General features: G+C 45.5%; 1 protein-coding gene across 8 annotated transcripts in view; it reads left to right on the forward strand.

Moving 5' to 3' along the window:
* birc6 (baculoviral IAP repeat containing 6) overlaps window positions 1-20,037 on the forward strand; it is a 139,704-nt gene that overhangs the window by 83,673 nt on the left and 35,994 nt on the right. For all 8 annotated transcript variants that reach the window (XM_083987807.1, XM_083987812.1, XM_083987811.1 and 5 more), the window contains exons 65-66: window positions 13,835-14,057; window positions 16,723-16,868. In XM_083987807.1, the coding sequence (XP_083843933.1) occupies window positions 13,835-14,057; window positions 16,723-16,868 (369 nt within the window). The remainder of the gene's footprint in view (window positions 1-13,834; window positions 14,058-16,722; window positions 16,869-20,037) is intronic.

A 20,037-nucleotide genomic window follows, 5' to 3' on the forward strand; every position in this document is an offset into this window, starting at 1 on the left:
ATCAGATTGAAAAGAGTCTGCGTATAAACCTGGCTTCTGTCGGTCAGGCTGCTTTCATCCCTCTGTCTGTTTCACCATCATCACATGAAAACATGAACCATCCACCTGAATGTGTGATGAACTCAGCTGATCTCACACTCTTTCTCTCACAGATCAGGCTTGGTTATTATGTGCTCTGATGTTTATTGTTCAAATGCACAATACATCTAGACTTTGTTCAAATATTTATAAAAGCTTCATTAATACAGGAAAGGGATCGCAGTCACCCACCTGAATTCAACATCAACAAATATATCAAGAGTTTTTCAGCCTCCACACGCTCAGTTCACTTAACTGTAAGTCACTCACTGCCCCACCCCACCCCCCACCCTCTGGGTTTTCACATTTTCTGGGCTTTTCTATAAATTCCTGCTCAACATGATGTTAGAGTTGTTCTAGGTACGCTCCGGCAGAGACATGTGTTTGTTATTCTGGGGAGATGGCAGCACAGCAGAGTTTGTCCACAGACACATTCGTCTTAACAGGAGCCCTGGACAGAGACACGCTGGGCCCAGAAGTCTGACTGAGCAACAGTTTGTGCAGACCAGCTTCCCTCCGAACATCTCCCAGCTTCTGCTTCCACAAACATGTGGTTTTTCAAAGCCCTTCAGGAAGGTGGCAGTTAAAGTCCCCACGTCTGGAAAAGGACGTGGAAATGAATCAGCATCGTCTCGTTCGGCTCATCTTTCCAGTGAGTCCCAAGAACATGAGATCAAGGTGAAGTTTGTATTTCCTGCCAGATCACTGGGGGTGGTGGTGGTTGTGGTGGTGGGGGGTGTCTAGCTCTGCTCCCCCTACATGGCCTCGTTCCCGTCGTGTCCTCCAGCCCTCTGTTATCTCCCGGGGTCATGGCTGTGACTCGGCGATATGGCTTCTCCGTCTTCACCCCCAAACGGCCTGTCCAGTTCACTGGGAGAGATGTACATATCACCTCCCGCTGCGCTCCCCGGCCCGTCCTGTCTTCTGATGATGACGATGATGGCAGGTTCTCATCCTGGATATCACGTCACAGTGTGGTGTAAATGTAAACAAACACGATGACAAACAGGTTGAGGAAGGTGCCGATGATGCCCAGCATGGCCAGGATGGACTCCTCCTGCTCCTCCTTGGCCTCCAGCGCCTCCACGTCCTCGATGGTGACCACCGTGGTGCCCATGGTGCTGGCGCTCAGCTCAGCTAACCTGGCAGGGGGACACGTTTCTGGAAGAGACGGGAAATGATGGAGACGTGAGTCACAATAGGATGCTCCCACACAGGTGTAGCTTCAGCCTCCCCCACCCCCCAAGAGGAAATCAATTGTGAATCGAAACAAAACAACAGCCACGCGGAGCAGAGGTTAGAATGCTGCTGGTGTTTATGAGCCAACCAGCATGCCCACAATGTTAGAGAATGATTTAAAGCTGTCATTTAAATCCCACACTAACACCCACCCACCCACTTTGATATATCATCAATGATTAAACCCCCCACAGAAAAGTGAGTGTGACCCCTCCCCCCTCATTCCCTTTAGAGGAACCTCAGAAGGGAATGACAAGGAGCTGGAGCTATTAGCTCCAACTGGAAGTGTGAGCAAAAAGGTAGATAGGAGCATTCTGGGCTCAGGGTTAAATATGAGCTGTACTCATCCTCATCCTCACCCTTAACCTAATCATCATCCTTAACCTCGTCCTCATCCATATCCTCATCCTTAACCTCATCCTTATTCATATCCTCATCCATATCCTCATCCTCATTCATATTCTCAACCTCATCCATATCCTCATCCTTAACCTTATCCTCATCCTCAACCTCATCCTTAACCTCATCCACATCCTCATCCATATCCTCATCCACATCCTCATCCATATCCTCATCCTCATTCATATCCTCAACCTCATCCACATCCTCATCCATATCCTCATCTTTATCCACATCCTCATCCTCATCCATATCCTCATCTTTATCCTCATCCTCATCCACATCCTCATCCATATCCTCATCCTTAACCTCAACCTCATCCTCATCCTTATCCATATCCTCATCCTTAACCTCGTCCTCATCCATATCCTCATCCTTAACCTCATCCTCAACCTCATCCATATCCTCATCCACATCCATGTCTCATGTAGCTGTCCAGTAAATGTAATACAGAGTAGAAAGAGAAATGCTTACCCTAAGGCGTCTAAGGTGTAAGTCAACATCATCCAGCATGCTGGTTGGACCCTGCTGGAAACCGCAGCATGCTACATATGGAGCCCTGGGGGAGAACGAGGGAGGGGGGGGCTTCCTCTGTGGCCACAGTCCCAGTGTGTGTGAGCGACAGATGAAGTGACAGACAGAGGGATGGAAGGCAGTGTTGTTTTGGAGTGGCGTCTCCGCTCCGTACTGTCAGCTGCAGCCCACCACCACTAACTTCCCTTCAGACCAAGTTTGCCCCCACACAAATCTTTGCAGTCAGTTTTTTTTAATCAGCAGCTGCTGCTGCTACAGTGTTAGCAGCCTTTGTTTGGGGGGGGCGAGGAGATCCCCTCTCCCCGTTTGCCCCCTCCCACCTTCTCACCTCCCCACTTTTCCTCCCATCCTCCCCGTCTCTGGAGTTCTCTGTCACCGCTTGGCTTAAATTCCTCCACCTCCCTCCCCAGTGTATTGGCAAACGTGCACGCTCCCCCCACCCACCCACCCACCCCCAGTCCTGTGGTGCTGGGTAACAGTGCAATTAGTGCCTTTCAGAGAAGCCTCCTTCCGTTCGGCGAAGCCCCCGTGGCAGCTCCGCCGCGCATGATTGTGTCTGTAGGATCAGCTGGCGGCGTATCGGTGACACCCAGGCAGCAACGTGCAGCTCCGGGAATCAGCCGCGTCTGACAGATGATGATGATATTCCAGAGGAGAGGGGAAACGCTGTAGAAAATTAAAAAAAAAATCCCACGGAGCAGACTGCGCGTGAAGAGGCAGAGACGGCCGGAGCGCCAGCCGGTCACTATGGCAATAAAGATCTGCGCCTACTGCCAGTGACAGCAGCGTTACAGTATAGGGCTCCAGCGCCGGGCAGCCGCCGTGGAAGGACGGTGTTATTGCATAACCGAGCAGAATGATGGTGAGAGAGAGAGAGAGGGGACGGATTCTGATGGCTGTGGCGATGAAGGAGAAGGAGCAAGAGAAGGAGAAGAGAGAGAGAGAGAGAGAAAAAGGAGGAGGGAGGGGGGGAAATGACATCGCTCCCGCTTACTGTTGTCTCCTCCTCTCCCACCGCTGTGTGGGCTGGTTGAGCACACACACATGCACACACCCCAAACAGCCACCACCTAAACAAAACAAAGAGGGGAAAAAAGAAAAGCTTAAAAAAAAAGGAGGTGAATTCAGCTCCACTGTGGTTGGTCGCTGTTATGTGGGGGGAGTGGAGGAGGCAGCAACAATAGCAGACGGAGGGGGACAGAAAGGATGGTTGAGGCTGGACGGAGGAGAAAGAGGGAGGCTCGGTGAAGATGGGAGGAGGGGTGGGGGGGGGGGCTGTGCACGCACTTCAATATTCATGTTCAAAGACGCCTCCCCGTGCCCCCCACCCCCCCCTCTGCTCCTCCGTACCTTAGCAACACCTTGACTCCCTCCCTGCTGAGGCTGACAGACCAGACGTGGAACCCCGCTCTGCCTTCCACTTGTGCTGGTCAGCGCTGTTGTGCTGCAGTTTGGAAATGTGTGTCAACAGGCTTCTGATCCAGTCAGCTCATTTCGTCTGGCACTATGACTCACTCACTCACTCACTCCCCCTCTCCCCTTCTCCATCTCCCTCCCTCACATTATCTTAATCCTGTTGTTTCGTGTCTCCTCAGGTGGGCTGCAAATGTCTGCTGCCAGAAACTAACAGACACTAATAGTTTCTGCGTGCAGGGGCATTTAACATCAGCTCTGATGTTATTTATCTGGCATTTAGATGCGTCGACTCGTTTGGCTTCCCTTTGGTCTCAGTTCTCCAGTTCAAAACAACTCGGCGGCACCACGGCTGCTTTCTGATCTCCTCTATGAGTTGTTGTTGCATGCATCACAGTTAAAGCAGAAGTAAGCGATCCGGTGGTTTTGGCTAACTTCCTGTCAGCCGATGGAGTTAGCAGTCCCCGACCGCGTCCCTACGTCACCACATTCACGCGCATCCCTTGGCTGCACACACAGAGAGGACTGCCCCTTTATGCCGTTCTCTCTCCTCATTGGATAAAGGTTGTAGGATACAAGGAAAGTTTTCTCCTTGGCTTACAGCAGAGCAGAGTGACTGACAGACCCGTGTTTCAGACCAAACACTCTATAGAAGTGATTGCTGTCGGAAGATAGAACTATTTAAGACTTATATTAACACAAACATTCCGCTTACTTCTGCTTTAAGAACCTTTATACTGTAGTTGGTCGTTGAGACGGTTGCGCCGCTGATTGTCTCGGTATCAGAAGGGCCAGCGTAACATTACAGCCCCCCCACCACCAGCACCACCACCCCCCCTCCAGGCAGATCAATAATTGATAGTTTCACTCTTGCAGTTATCTTGACCTCCGGCGTAGCAGAGCGCTGCAGCTCAACTGTGGGAAGTCAGTAAAACTGCGATGCTGCAACAATCTTCTCTCCTCCACAAAAACCCATCTTCGCCACCGCCGCCCCCATCACTGACCCTCTCTCCAGGTCACTACCTGCTGCTATTAGCCCTGACCAGCTGCCAGCAGGATGTTTTGATGAATACATCCACTGTTACATACATTTACACATGACTCTGCTACTGGTCATCCATCCATTTTCATCCGCTTACCCAAGGTCAGGTCTCGGGGGCAGCAGCTGCACCAGTGAGCCCCAGACTTCCCCCCGGCTACATTGTCCAGCTCTGACTGAGGTGTTGTCAGGTCAGGCTGGAGATATAATCTCTCCACTAGTGCTGCAACATTATCGTATCGCCATTATCGTAATCGCGATGTCACGCTGTTTTAGAGGTAAATTCATGCAAAACCGCTGATGCAAGTTCCCGTCGTGGGCAGTTTTTCGGCAAGTAGTCTCTGCATTTACCTCGAAAACAACTCTGTCTGGTAACATTCTGTTACTTATCTCATAGCGTGGTGAATGTGTAGGTCACAACTGATCCACGAAAGCGTTGTGGAGTTGTTGGATTGTTTATTTGATGAGTTTGATGAGGGAAACCAAGAAATCCCATTAACCTCCGTAGCGTAGCTCTGAGCAGCTCACAGCTCTGCTCCGCCATTCTAAAAATAGCTTGCACCGACAAAAAAGGTAACAAACCTACTCAGACTATAGAGATTAATTTGCCAAAATGTTGAACTATCCCTTTAAGCCGCTCATGATCATAATCATGTACATGTTAATGGGAGCCTGATTGGTTTGATAGGTGACCTGATCACACATTCCTATGGAGATATCTCCATTTACCATATAAATGTGTCCTAAACTATGATCACATCTTCATCTAAATTACAACAACAAACAAACACAATCTGGTTCAACTAAAAACACACAGAATTTTGATGTTCTTATATTATCATTATTGAAAACACGATTCAAACACTCATAGTGTAGTAGAAACATCGGCATGGTGTGAACCAGGCTCCACAGCAAAGAGCAGAGACTGATAGTGAAGAGGAGTTGATGAGCATGAAGCTGAAACCACCACAGTTTAGATCTTCATCAGTCCACACACACACACACAAGCTGCTCTATCTACAAGGAGACACAGTGTAGTGTCTTATTATTTTCTTTGTCTCTGAGAGTGTAACTTTTCCTCCTGATTGTAACCCAGTTAGGATTTGTGCAGAGTGAATCTTCGGTGCACAGGGATCTGGGCCTATGAGGAGCTTCTTTGTTGCAACTAAATGCAGTCACTGTTTCCCTCTGTGCTTTGAAATGGCACACAGCTTCAGGCCACCTTTTTTTTTTTCTGGTGGTTCCACAATCCTCTTGCTTTGATGCACATTATCCACAGTGTCCACTGAGGCAGACCGTGTGTTGGCGGAGGCTTGTCACAGTCTTACTATTTCAGCGACTCTCTCCTATGTCCTGTTGCCCTGAAGGGGGCAGGGGGGGCCTGACATTGTCCAGCCGTGAGCCTGAGTCAGAGTATTAGCCACCCACTCAGCGTGACCCGTGTGCTGCTTCTTCCCCCTGGGGGAGGCGACACCCATCCCCTCGTCGCGGCAACCGGCCCACGCACCAGCTCTCCTGTTCACCCATGAGTACAGACCCTGTGGTCACCCTCTAATGTTTAGTAAGTTTGTTTTTCGTGGAGCGTTACAGTGAAGCAGAGTGGGTGTGGGAAGCAGACCAATGACTGTCAGAGCATGTTGTGTTACAGCAGCACAGGGCGGGATGTGTTAGAACCAACACATTAACAAACTGCCACCGTGGTCACAACAATCCTCCAGAGTGTATTAAATAATAAATATCAGTAATGTGCAGTGGGCGGTTCTCTTAAAGCTACATCCATCACTCTTATATTCATTTATTTATTGAAGAATATGCTTTTTTTTTTTTTTTTATGCATGAATGGAGCAACGTTGGTAGTTATTTGTGTTTTGCCAGCCCATGAGTGGACGTCCCATATTTACCACACTGATAAGTATTCCACTCTCAGGGCCTGATTTACTAAGTAACCCAAATAAAGACTGAATTGTGGGATCCAGTTTGATCCCGTGGAGGTGTTGGTGTTAAGGGGGAGGAAAACAAACATATTGTTGAGCTACGCCAAACACTCAGCGTGCACTGGTAGTAGATCAACTTGCACATTTGTTTGCAGGTGATATCAAGTCAATACGTTTTTTCGCCTGCAGACCTTTAGGAAATCAGGCTCCTTAAAGGGATAGTTCACCCAAAATTCCAATTTCCCTCATTATCTACTCACCCTCATGTCGACTAAGGGCTGGGAGAAGTTTCGCGGGGCTCCGTGCAGCACTGCACTGCCATATGACGGTTGCGAACGGGGCTCACTTTTCTTCGTCCAAAAAGACACACCAAAAAACATCCAAATACCTCCATACTGCTCATCTGTAATGTCCCTCTTGTATTGAAGCCCAGACATGAGAAATTGTTCCGAAAAAAATTAAATAAGTCTATGTTTAAAGCTTGTTTGTAGCGGAAGCTCCCAGTGTCTCAGTCGACATGAGGGTGAGTAGAAAATGAGTGAAATTTGAATTTTGGGTGAACTCTCCCTTTAAAAAAGTTTAGGAAAAAAAAGGCATATTGCACAATATTGTTTGTTGAACAAACAACAACATGAAAACATTTGAGGATCATTAAGACCAGTGTTGGGCATGTTACATTTAAAAAGTAATTAGTTATAGTTACTAGTTACTTTTCCCCAAAAGTAACTGAGTTAGTAACAGAGTTACTCCGACGTGCTGCACCCTCTAGAAATTTCAGTGTGGAAGTCTCGGCAAGTTTGACGTTGTGATCACCGTCATACTATGTGATGCTGGGATAAATATAGATTATTGAAGATTGAATATTAAGCCCAATCTATTTTTTTGCTGTTCTTGTAAAGGCTCATGTCAGCAGCAGCACAGCTCTTCCTCCAGCGTCCCGATCGAAGCAGCACATCAGGAAATGTCAAGATGTTTAATGAATAAATTTCCATCATTTATGATGTAGGACGGCCTCTCTGCTGTACCATCACACACCCACACACAACCGCAGCGCAGGCCAATTAGGAGCAATTATCAAGTGTGTTCATTTTGCACTGGCGCAGCTATCCTCATTAGAGGGGGTGGGCGGGGTCCCAGGAGCTGAATCATGAGCAGCTCTGAAATGATTAGTGTTGTTGCACCTAGAGGCTGAGAGCTTTTATCTAAACGGAGGTATTTCATCTTTATGTTGAAGGAACTTCAAATGGATTGTGGTTTTCTTTTTTTTTTTCTTTTTTTTTTTTGAAGCATTCTCATTTTGACTGCTCCAGATACAGATATGAATACCTGACGTTTTCACATCACTCCTCAACCCCCACTGTGGAACCATCGTCAGTAATTAACAGCACCGACAAGCCCATTTCTAGTTCGCGTTTCAAACTCCTTTCTGTTCCCTGCGTGAACGCCCCCCCACCACCACCACACACACCCCTACACCCGCAGTAAAATACCAAACGTCAGTTTGTCAGCTGTAATTACAGGAATCTTGCCATCTCCACCAGGGACCACGGGGCAGAATAGGTGGTAAATTGGATGAAAAGTGAGGAGGGAGAAGCGAGTGGACAACAGGGTTTTGGGGTTAATTAGAATTTCTCTGTTTGGCATTTGATAACGGCACAGAATAGTCTGTGCTTGATTATCTGTGTTATTTCCAGGTTTGAACCATTTGGCTGGGGAAGTGTGTGAGCTGAGATGTTGTCCAAGTCGACCTGACAGAGAACGTCTACACGGTATAATGTACATGGATCTACTTTTTATTAGACACAGAGATAACATCCATGTTCCATCCACTGAGTGATACTGCTGAACGGTTACAGCTCTTATCAGGCAGTTAATGAACCAGTAGCAAGGCCACCCAGCAGCTGAACTGTACCATCTGTTAGCTCCATCACATGTTACATGTTCATTAACAGAATTTTGATTGATTTTTATAACTTTTAAATGGCAACTTTCACTGTAAAAAAAAAAAAAAATCCCCAAAACAACAGATACATATTGTTATGATGAGGAGAACAATGGTTGTGGTAATTCTAGGGGTCAACTGATTATCGGCATGGCTGTTAATATCGATATTCAGCATTTTTTTGATAATCAGCCTTTTTTTTCTTCTTTTTTTTTCCCCCACCAAAAAATTATTAAACAAATGTATTTTAAAACGTGCTCCTCTGACTCTGATGCAGCATCTCTCTGTCTGAAGTCACCACTCTTGGCTGTGTAACATTGTCCCACCCACAGAACCCACTGAACCAAGATCTGTGTTGGAGTTTTATTCTACAAAAAGTGAAGGACTTTTTTACCACAGATTTTTACAGTGTACAAAACAGTTTACTGTATTCAGTCTAATCCCAGGTGTGTTTTTCTAAATTTGACACCAACATTTTATTTATTTTTTTTGCAAATGAGTATCGGTTGGAAATATCAGTTATGGATTTCCTTGATTACTAATAATTGGTATCGGTATCAGCCCTGTAACAACCATATCCGTAGATCCCTAGTTGATTGATAGTGGTGGTTCTCTGTTGCCTCAGGTATACTGCATCTGAACAAGAGACTTGAGACAACATGAGAGAACAAATATGTTCAGATCCACATCTTAGCACTGACCTGATCAGTCTTTACATCTTCCCACTCGTTCGGGGTCACACAGTGTTTCCATACATTGATTTATCTGTGTAGCCCGCCTCAACATGCAGCTGACCACCACTCATTGATTTTCTGTTTAGTTTTTTTCACAATTTCAAATGGCTAAAATCTGATTTCATTGTGGAGCTGTGCACAGAGCATCGATCCTCTCAGCCCCTCATTACCCACACCCGCTCCGCCTCTCTGTCAGACACACTGCACTGTACACACACACTGTCGATTGACCTGTCTGTCACAGTAGGGAGGAATCCCTCCAGATCAGTGGGTCAGTGGACCATCGGAGATCCATCAAGCTTTATTGTTCAGTTATTTACACTCTCTAACTGCGTCTGCTATCATGACTCTGCACCGGTTCACTAGAGCAGTGGTTCTCAAAGCGGGGTCCGGGGACCCCCAGGGGTCCTTGAGAGGGTTCAAGGGGGTCCCCAACTTTTTCTTGAAATTTTACCACTTTTTTCTAGAATTTTAAAGCTTTTCTTTTTTTTGAGAATTTTTTTTTACCACTTTTTGTCATCATTAATATTATTTTACTCTTTTTTTGAGAATTTTACCACTTTTTTTCTAGAAAGTTTTTATCTTTTTATTTTTATTTTTTTGAAATCTTACCACTTTTTTTGAGATTTTTTTTTTATAGAAATGTTTAAATGTTTTTGGAGAAATTGTACCACTGTCTTCCAGAAATTTCTCTACAATATACAAAACCCACACCATTGGCCATTTAGTCAACATATACATTGAAAAAAAGTAATGTTCTTGACAGTCTCAGAACAAATATTTGTGTATTTCTGGTGTTTGCTTCAGAATTTTGTCCAATAGGAGTCCATCGTCTAATTTGTGTCAATTTAGGGGTCCTTTGAGAACCCTTGCTCTATAGGAGCAGCAGCTCTGCCATGTAGTGTTATGACAAGTTCACATAAACAAACAGCGGATGCTCTGACTGCAGCTACTTGTGTCAGTGTATGTACATTTTCTCATGAGTGTCGTTTCCATTCGTATCTTATCTGCTGCTTTTCAACCTCCCAGAGGAGAACCCACAGGGGAAATCTACTCAATAGCAACTTCTTTATATCAGTGTGTGTGTGTGTGTGTGTGTGTGTTTCTGGATGATTCACAACAGGATTTCGATATGCATCGTCCTGCCACTGTATCTCGGCGAGGCAATTGATGTGAAACTAGGTCAGGCTCCATGAGCGAACAGGGAGACATTAGAATCCAACAGCAGCACCTTTATTTCGAGTCGCCCCCTCCACACGCCACGCTAACTCGTGTAGCCTCTCACGTTCAGGTCTGGGGGCCGTTAACTATTCATCAGCCTCAGCATCCAACACGGCTATACATAGCGCCTATCTCCCAATGCCCCCCAGAAGGCCCTAAATCACAGCAAGTGGAGGCCCGCTCTCCACAGCGCAGTGATGACTGCAGGTCAGCACTACCTCCACTGTCATAGCAGTGATGGATGTCACGGCTCTGTGGATGAGAAGAGGCTGGGGGTTTTTCTCCCTGCTGCCTCTGCACCGCTGTTCTGGACTCTGAAAGGTGACGGAGTCTGCAGGATGTCAGGGAGGCTGGAGTTTATTAACAGGACAGGGACGGGGTGAACTTATTCTGGTCTCCTTATCACAATAGGTCACTCCTTACAAAGCAGGTGGTTAATCACACTCATGAACTCCAACTCTTAAATGATGTGTGGCGTCATGTTCAAAGTAAGCCTCCTCAGGCCCTTTATATTCATGTCCATCAGACTCATAATTAACTGGACTGGTTGGTGAAGGCATCCAAGTACGAAGCCATCATTTTAGTTCAGCTTTTAAGTGATACAGAAAAGTGTATATAGCACTCATGAAAATCTGTGCCTACAAAGAGTTCTACAGAAGGAGAAGAAAAAATATATAGCCAGGGGCGTTCCTAGACACTCTGGAGGCCCCAGGCAAGAGCCACCTTGGAGGCCCCCCCACCACCACCAGCAGCCCCACAAACATTAACCATTAATTAATCCAAAACCATTGATTGCTCAATAAGTAACTAATAATTTTAACAAATACATTTTTGTAGCAAAAAATGTAAATAACTCCTCCTCCTCTTTGATAAGTTTGCTTCATGGTTAATTTGACATTGGCCCCTCCTACTAGCAATCCGGCAGGTAGGGGGCCCCATTAGGAAAATTCCCAATGTGTCGTTGCAGTGTCAAAGGGGGATTCAAGTCGTGTCATTGATATGGACCAACGTCAGCCGTCTCTGGGGGGCCCCCTTCCAGCTCGTGGCCCCCGGGCAGTTTCCTGGCTTGTCTGCCCTCTGCTTATAACAAACTTAGTGTCACACATTCCACACAAATGTAAATAAGTCGTCGGTACTTTTCCTCTGGGGACCATGAGTGACAGATGGATCCACGCTGCCATAACTAAACTGCTTAAAAACCAAACGCCTCCTCGTGGTTGTCTGCCCGGAGCCGGAGGAGGCATTCTAATGAGTTATTGTGCTGGTGTATGTAGGAGGGACAGGGATTAAATGCTAGGTGCCATCCACAAACACTGGGTATAGGACTGGAGAGCAGATTAAAGCTGGGGGAGGTCAGCGTCGTGCAGGTTCTAGGGGGGAGGACAGTAGGGAGCTGGGGATTTCAATATAAATGTAAAACAGTCCGGTGCCACAAACAAGAGCTGTTCTATTTATTTTGAGGCTGACACTTCAGGGCACGCACAAGGATGCACAAGTACCTACACACACAGTAAACAGCTTCTCTTCGAATAATGCAGCTCACACGGTCAGCCTGTAGATGATTATCTCCATCTGATTGGCTCCTGGACAGATGCAGGTCGATGTAACTGACGGGCTGCAGCTGGAAACAAACCCAAAACTGAGCTCTTGATGACATCATCTCATGGTTGTTGCAGTGCAGACACCTCACTCCAACCTCTGTCCAAACAGCTGCTTCCCTCTCTGAGTAAAATGTCACCAGGCTTCACTACATCATCTGATATTCCAGCAGCTTCAGCCCTGCTAGAGGCTGTAGAGATCCTGGATGGACTGCAGCCAGAATACATCCCAGTGATCCTCTGACCTCCCGCTTCACTTTTCACTCAGCTAACATTAGGCCTGTAACAATACGCGTGTCGAAACCAAGCCACGACACTCTAAGACACGAACCTTAAGTTAAGTTCTGTTTATTTTTTTAACAGTATTTTGTTTGAGAAAAGAGAATAGTTTCTTTGTTTTTAATTTATTATTGTTATAATTAGGGCTGGCGACTCCCCCCCCCCACTCCCCGTCGGGCACGTTCCGCCATAGTCACTCACAAACACATCACACAGCCAGATCGCTCTGCACACAGCTTATGAACTTGATTAGTTTCAACAAGTCGGTCAAGTTTTACCGTTATGCCCGTTTATCACTAATAAACACAGTAGATGAGGGTGAGTGACTGAGCTGAGGCTGTGTGACTGGTGGGGTGGGGGGGAAGCAGCGTGGAGCGGTGTGGGACTCTGACATGCATCATGTCTCTTCTCCATGACACTGTGAGACTGACCGCCGGTGAGCGCTGTGGGACGGGGCCGGTTCCCGCTCCATACCAAAATATATATATATTTTTTTTTTTGCAGTTACATATTTACCATAACTGCATAATTTACTAGTTAACTGACTCCAAGTCTTTTCACAATTTTATACAGTATGTAAAACTGAGATGTGTCGCAATTAGAAGCTTAAAATAATCATGTGATCAAGTGATTATGTTAATGTTTCATCGATTTACAAGTGATATTCATTGTAGATATTATAGATAGCACATCACATCACACGTCCTGAGATCTGACTATTGCACATGCGAACGATAGATCATGCAGCCCTATTTCCATGTCAATTTTAGATATTGTTTTTAGAATAGTTCCAGTTAAGTCAAACTGAAATGAGAGCCAGTCACAGAAACAAGACACCTGTCACTTCATGGCCACCAGCATGAGCACAACGCCAGGGCTGTGGTTGTTAAATTGATGAAGTCTTGTAGGCGTTATGAAGAAGAAGGAGAAAACACTGTGGATGATGTTTGTCTTCTGATCGTGGTGTTTGACGCCGAGTGTGAACCTTGACTCAGCCAACGTATACACTGTAAGTCCTGGTGCTGCAGGCCTCAGGTCAGTGGGAGACTGGAGGAGTGGTCTGAGTGTTACCGGCTCCAGCTTGCTTCAGGGGAAACGTAAAGACTTTGTAATGTTGTCTTTTGAGAGTGGACCTTGGTCTGTCCTTTGGTAACTTTTTAATTTCCTTATATCAGTGGGAAACCATTTGTTTGTATCAGTGTTGCAGCGGTAGAACACAACATTGTTATTCAACCCTGGATCAGGGATGAACTGAGATGTGATTAAGCGCATTCCCACCAGCGCCGGAACTCTGACATCCAGACCCTGTTCCCATCCAACCATAAATAACAAACATGCAGCTGTGCCCGGCTCAGTGACACCGACCTAATATGTGTGAATCCTTTGTATCTTACACTTTGGATTCTCTTCTCCTCTCTGTGCAGTTCTGGATATGGCGCGCCACGTGCCTTTATACCGGGCACTTCTGGAGCTGCTGAGGGCCATCTCCACCTGCACGGCCCTGGTCCCTCTGCTGCTGCCTCTGTCCGGGGACCCGGGGCAGGGTGAGGAGGAGGAGGATGAAGAACAATCTGAGGGACAGACCTCCGTCGGGATGCTGCTCGCCAAGATGAAGACATGTGTGGACACGTACACCAATCGCCTCAGGTGAGATGCAGGAAAAAATCCTCTGACTTAATGGTTACAAATAGGGATGTCCGATATGCCGATTCTGTCCAACACTTAAAGGGATAGTTCAACATTTTGGCAAATTGGCCCATTGCTATAATCACTATAGTCTTAGGAATAGGTTTGTTACCTTTAATTGTCGTGCAAGCTGTTTTTAGACCGGTGGAGCAGAGCCGTGAGCTGCTCATAGCTGCACTTCGGAGGCTCATGGAATTTCTTGATTTATTTGCTGAGTTTGATTAGGGAAACCCGGAAATACCATTAGCCTCCGTAGCGTAGCTCTGAGCAGCTTGCGGCTCTGCTCTGCCGTTCTAAAAATAGCTTGCACCGACAATTAAAGGTAACGAAACCTACTCCTAAGGATTATGGCAATGGGCCAATTTGCCAAAATGTTGAACTATCCCTTTAATTTCCAAGTCCGATAACAACCTGTACCAATATGCAGCCTTTTTTTCCCCAAAAAACTAATATCTACTGTCATGAATTAACACATTACTGTATGCCTGCTTTTGTTGTGATGCCCCACTGGTTTAAGCGTTGTTAATTTGTTTACACACACACACACACACACACACACACACACACACACACACACACACACACACACACACACACACACACACACACACACACACACACAGAGAGAGACAGACACACACACACACAAACAAAAGAAGAAAAAAAAAAGAGAAAAGAGAAAAAAAGAGCTCTGACTCACAGATCAAACCATCTCTCACTGCATACATTGTGCGAATTAAGTAGCAATGATCCGTTGCTACTTAATTTGCTACAAAATCAAGGTATTATGTTATTGGTTTTCATTATTGGCAGAAAACCTGATAATAATATGGACAGATATTCCATTTTTATACAAATATTGGGCCGATATTATAGGTCCGCCAGTATTATCGCACATCCCTAGCACATAAAGTTGAATAATCACATTCCTTTTTAATATATTCTGGACTGAAGCCTTAGAAAATTCACCGAGTGTCACTGACTGTCTTCTGTGCAATAGCAATGAATTGAGAATCTTCACAGTTGGCATTGAGGTACACACTAGAGGATGTGAATGTATCCCAGCAGCCACTGAGCTGCTTTCAGAGATACAGATATGTGTGCCTCAACCACAAAAACATGTACTCGATGCACGCTAAGAGAAAACTGCTGTGGATTAAAGGAGCTGTTTGTAAGCTTAGCGTTGCTACTAGGGCTACTAGAGTTAATCGCAACTTTTTTTTTTTCCTTTTTCCTGTTTTTCATGTCCTCTGTAAGCTGCAGTGAAGAGACGGACCAATCAGATCAGGGCTAGCAGGGCTTAGCATGCTAGCTTGAATGGAAAAAGGCGTTATAGAGAGAGATGTTCAGTAAGGGTTTCTAGCTTTTAGGAAGTTTGATGCTGAACTCAGCATTTTGTTCTAGACTGGTAAGAGAACAGCTGTTAATGCTGATGTTAGCTATGTAGCACTATGAAAACTTAGCTTGTACATAGACTCAGACTGACGCTTCAACTCACATCACACACCACCGCTACAGCTTCATGTGAATCAGCTCCTTCACTCAGAGCCTCTTGACAACATGTTGTACTCAGGTTTACATACATGTCAGAGTGGCTCCTTATGAATGATGTATCCACTGGTATTTTTAGAACATCCCATCATGAATGTTGCAGCAGCCCTCGTATGGCAGAGAGGTTCATTTAAGGTACGACAGGAAGAAAACCGTAGGTTATGAAAATAACTTGAGTGGAGTATCTGAGTGGGGCGGCTGCTCCACCAGAGCTGACAGGCAGATTAATGTGACGTCGGCTCCCAGAGCAGGGACCTGCTGCTGCTAGAAGCCTGACCACATGTTACCTTTAGGAAGCACACCTCTTCCTGGCCCACTTACTCATGGCTCAGACAACTATTTCTTTTTCCCAAATTTTCCGTTTGAATTTTTGGAAATCCTGTTTTTTCCGTTTGAATTTTTTAACCTTTTACTCTTATTTTACTACCAATTATTATTTCATTATTATTTACTTTTTTATTTGAGCTTCAAATACAACAGATCTATTCCAAAGAGTGTGTTTTTAATGTTAATGACTAAAATGTACACAAGTTAAATATAAATTACTTTAAATTTATTGAGGTAATAAACAAACAACACTTTTTCTCCATACGTTAAGAACAAATACTGCACAATTCAAGATAACACTGCACTGTAAGGACTTCAAAACCAACAAAATATTAATGCTTGAGCTTTAAACTGTTTCCAGTAAAATAAATATATTAGTTAAAAAAATAATTTCCTTGTTTTTCACATGGCTTTTGGACAGTAGGTGGTCCTTGCATGTATTGTTACGCTTCCAGTCAACAGAATGTTGCAGAATTTGCAAAACAAGAGTTGAGCTGACACATAGAAGTCAGACAACAGAAGCTAGTTGAGGCTGTGATTCTACCGGGACTAGAGAAGACTAATTATAACCACATAGACTCTCTGAATAGGACTGACATCATTGACCAGCAGAGGTGAGATAAATCTAGTTTGAATGGGGCTGAATGGGTCTTAATGGAGGAGCTGCTTTCTTCCTCCAGTGTGTCCAGTCTGGTGTCTCTACATCTCACTTGTTCTCCATTGTGACTGAAATCGTTGTGTGTTGCAGGTCCAAGAAAGATAAGAGTAAAGGTGTGGTGAAGACCGAGAGCTCCGACCCAGAGCCCGAGGGTTTGACTCTGCTGGTCCCTGACATCCAGAGGACAGCTGAGATCGTCTACACCGCCACCACCAGCCTGCGGCAGGCCAACCAGGGTGCGTACACTACTCTTCATACATGTGTTTGTTGGTTTTCTCCTTTTTTCTTGTGAACAGAAGCTCTGAAAAGTTGATCTCAGTCCATTTCTTGCTCACCAGTGCCCCCACATGTGATTATTTTTAAATCAGTCTAGCAGCTGATGTCACAGAAGTGCACAATGACAGCAGTACAGAGTGAAGCACATCCTTAGCACATCTGGATCCCTGCTCTGTCCTTCACTTAAATCCTTTATTGTTTGATCTCTTTTTCTGTCTCTGTCCCTCTCCCTCTTTCATAAACTTTTCTCTGAGTCTTGCCCTCTCAGTGCAAGGACAAGAAACTGGGTCTGACCTCAGATAAGTTTAGCCTATCAGAAAGTCTGAATTCCCTCAGCTGTGGTTGGCTGAACACCACTGGGAGGTTATTGGCCTGTTTTGAAAGCTGAACTCAACCTCCAGGTTAAACATGGCCCACTACAGCCTGCAGGCTGATGTGACCCTGATTGGCTGAGGGCTCTGGTCCAGGACGGTGGGTCTGATGCTCGCTGAGGGCAGAACTGGAGCCAGTTTATCTCAAACAACTTGATATTCAGGTGTGAATATCAGGATGACTATCACGATGATTTCATCAGTCCTGGAGAAGCTGATGCTGTTGCCAGGCAACAGTTAATACACCAGGCCTCGAGGCTAACAAGCTATAAACAACAGATATTAAAACTTATTATGGGGATTGTATCCCATTCAGACTCATTTAAACTGCTTTAGTTTTTTGACCAACATCACAATAAGTCGTTGCACCACACTCTCCATGTTGTTCACATCTGATTCTTCATGAACTCCTGTGAGGTGGTGATTGCTCCTCTGATCTTCTACCATTCTCAAGTGTGTGATGCACCACTGAGACTGACAGCACCCCAGTGTTCCCCTAGCGTTCTGTAGCGCGAGGCCCCGCCCCCCCATCATGGTCCGAGCGGACCTGTTGGTCTGACTTGGAGCCCTCCACCCAAGGCAGCCAGTAAGAAGCTGCAGACGGGGCGACCAAATGGCGCTGTTCTCCTCTGCCATCTGATTTTTAAATACCAGCGCTCACCCTCAAAAACCGATCACAAGAATGCGTTGCAGGCTTCGGGGGCTCAGAATCGCAGATACGCGTGTCTTTCAGAATAAAATTGAGTCGTTTTCCTTTTACGTCTATATAAGTTAGTTTGGAACCTAAATCGATATTACACTTTCAACCCCCAATGAAGTGTAATGTAAGTCCCGCCCCTTCTTGGATTTTGATTGGTCAGTGTGAGAAAAGTGACAGTGACAGGCACTGTTCTAAAAGTTGAACAGATTTCTACTGGAGGCGTTCTGAGCGCGAACAGTCACCGAACTTCATAGGATCTGTGTAGAAAGACAAAAAACGGTGTTTGGGGGACGCGGCCCCTAACCAGGGGCGCTGCCAGGGATTTTGGGTCCCATGAAAAGGGGTATTACATGGTAAAAAAAAAAAAATTTAAATGTTGATGCTGTTTTACATAAAACTTTGAGTTTTAATGATTACAGTTTTTGCTTTCATCCCAATATTTGTGAAAATAACACAACAGTCATATTATTTTGTCAGTATTGTAGTTTTATTAGGGTCCTCTCTGGGCCCCTAGAACCCTTCTCCTTATTCTCCCTCTTTGGCGCCCCAGCCCCTGACAGTCAGGGTGACACCTCTTGCATTGTGGGATCTGTGTCTCTTTCCACTTGAGGCCTTGTTCCTAAAAGCGCTCCACACTGGTTGACATGTGTTCCTGTGGAGGAGACGAAGAGCGTGTGTGAAAGTGTGTCACAGGACTCAGACAGCGGAGGATGGTACAGGACAGAGCAGCTGTCGTCCCTTGTTCCTCTACACGGGGACATAAAGACAGGAGATGCTCCTTGTTTGCCATTAGTCACTTTAAAGCATCACCATCAGTGTCCTCCGCATGATGAAACATTACACACACCCCCCCCCCCATTACCTCACAGTACACAATATTAATTATACCCCACCTGCCCTTTACCTCCAGCTCCCTGCACATAAACGCCGTCTGATTGATCACTGTCGCCGCGCTGCAGCTGAGCATGTGGGGAAGAGGATGCAGATGGAGATCAATGCCGTGTCACTCCTCATAAAGAAATCCATATGATAAAGGCCTGGGCAGTCACACATCATACAGAGTTGTAGACTGTTGTGCGCCCAACAGAGGTGTAATCATTCCATTAGTACAGAGGCTGGTGATCAGGCAGCAGGACAGCATCGATCCACAAATATCGCTCTCCTATTGATGGAGCCGTCCCAACACAACAACTCAAACACACCACATCAGCAGCATCGTACTCCATCTGTCCATGGTGTTTTTCTCCAACAGCTCACTATGTGGTGACATCACATCACCACCCACCTGTGTGACAGTTGGTTGTTTCCACTCGTTGCGTCTCATCGACGCTGCTGATAAAAGCTCAGCTCTGACGGCCCGCTCTGATCACATCCAACACATCAGGATAGTCGGGCCCAGCCGCAACAAACGTCTCCTCCATTTTCTCAGACACCACGGTGATGTGTACTGCCCCGTCTGATTGGTTGTCTGAGGGAAACTGTTGTGACACCTCCTTTCTGAAGACTGACAACTACAAGAACAAAAACAGCAGAACAGAGTTTTCTCTCCGGCTTTTTCTGCTTTGAGAACAATTGGAAAATAAAACACGCTCTTATACATTTAGGGTCAGGAATAGTTGGAATGTTATTGATTCAAAATCTGTTTATCATATTCCTAATTTTTAATTTTGTTTGGAAAATGCATTTTCCATCAGAATCAACAATACAAAAAACATTTTTTTGAAGGACAGTCCTCCTGGTCCTTCATGAGCATCCATATTCACTTTCCTGGAAACATGTCCTTATATATTCCACTAAATATAAAAGGTTTAGCACATTTACACACACACATTAAACGCTCTCTTCAACCCACATGCTTACAACCTGGTTGTAGTTTCTGCATCAACATACTAACAATCTTAAAAAGACAACTACCGGTACATGTACATTAACGTGAGGAAACTTACTTATTGTTATTTCCCTCAGAGATAGGAAGGCGACAAAAAAAAAAAAATACGAAGTCTGCTCAAGTCAGGGTTATAAATTCAATAAATTTTTCCCAAATTTGATCAAACTTAA

The sequence above is a fragment of the Trachurus trachurus genome (genome assembly GCF_905171665.1).
Source record: "Trachurus trachurus genome assembly, chromosome: 15".
In the NCBI taxonomy this organism is placed as follows: Eukaryota; Metazoa; Chordata; class Actinopteri; order Carangiformes; family Carangidae; genus Trachurus; species Trachurus trachurus.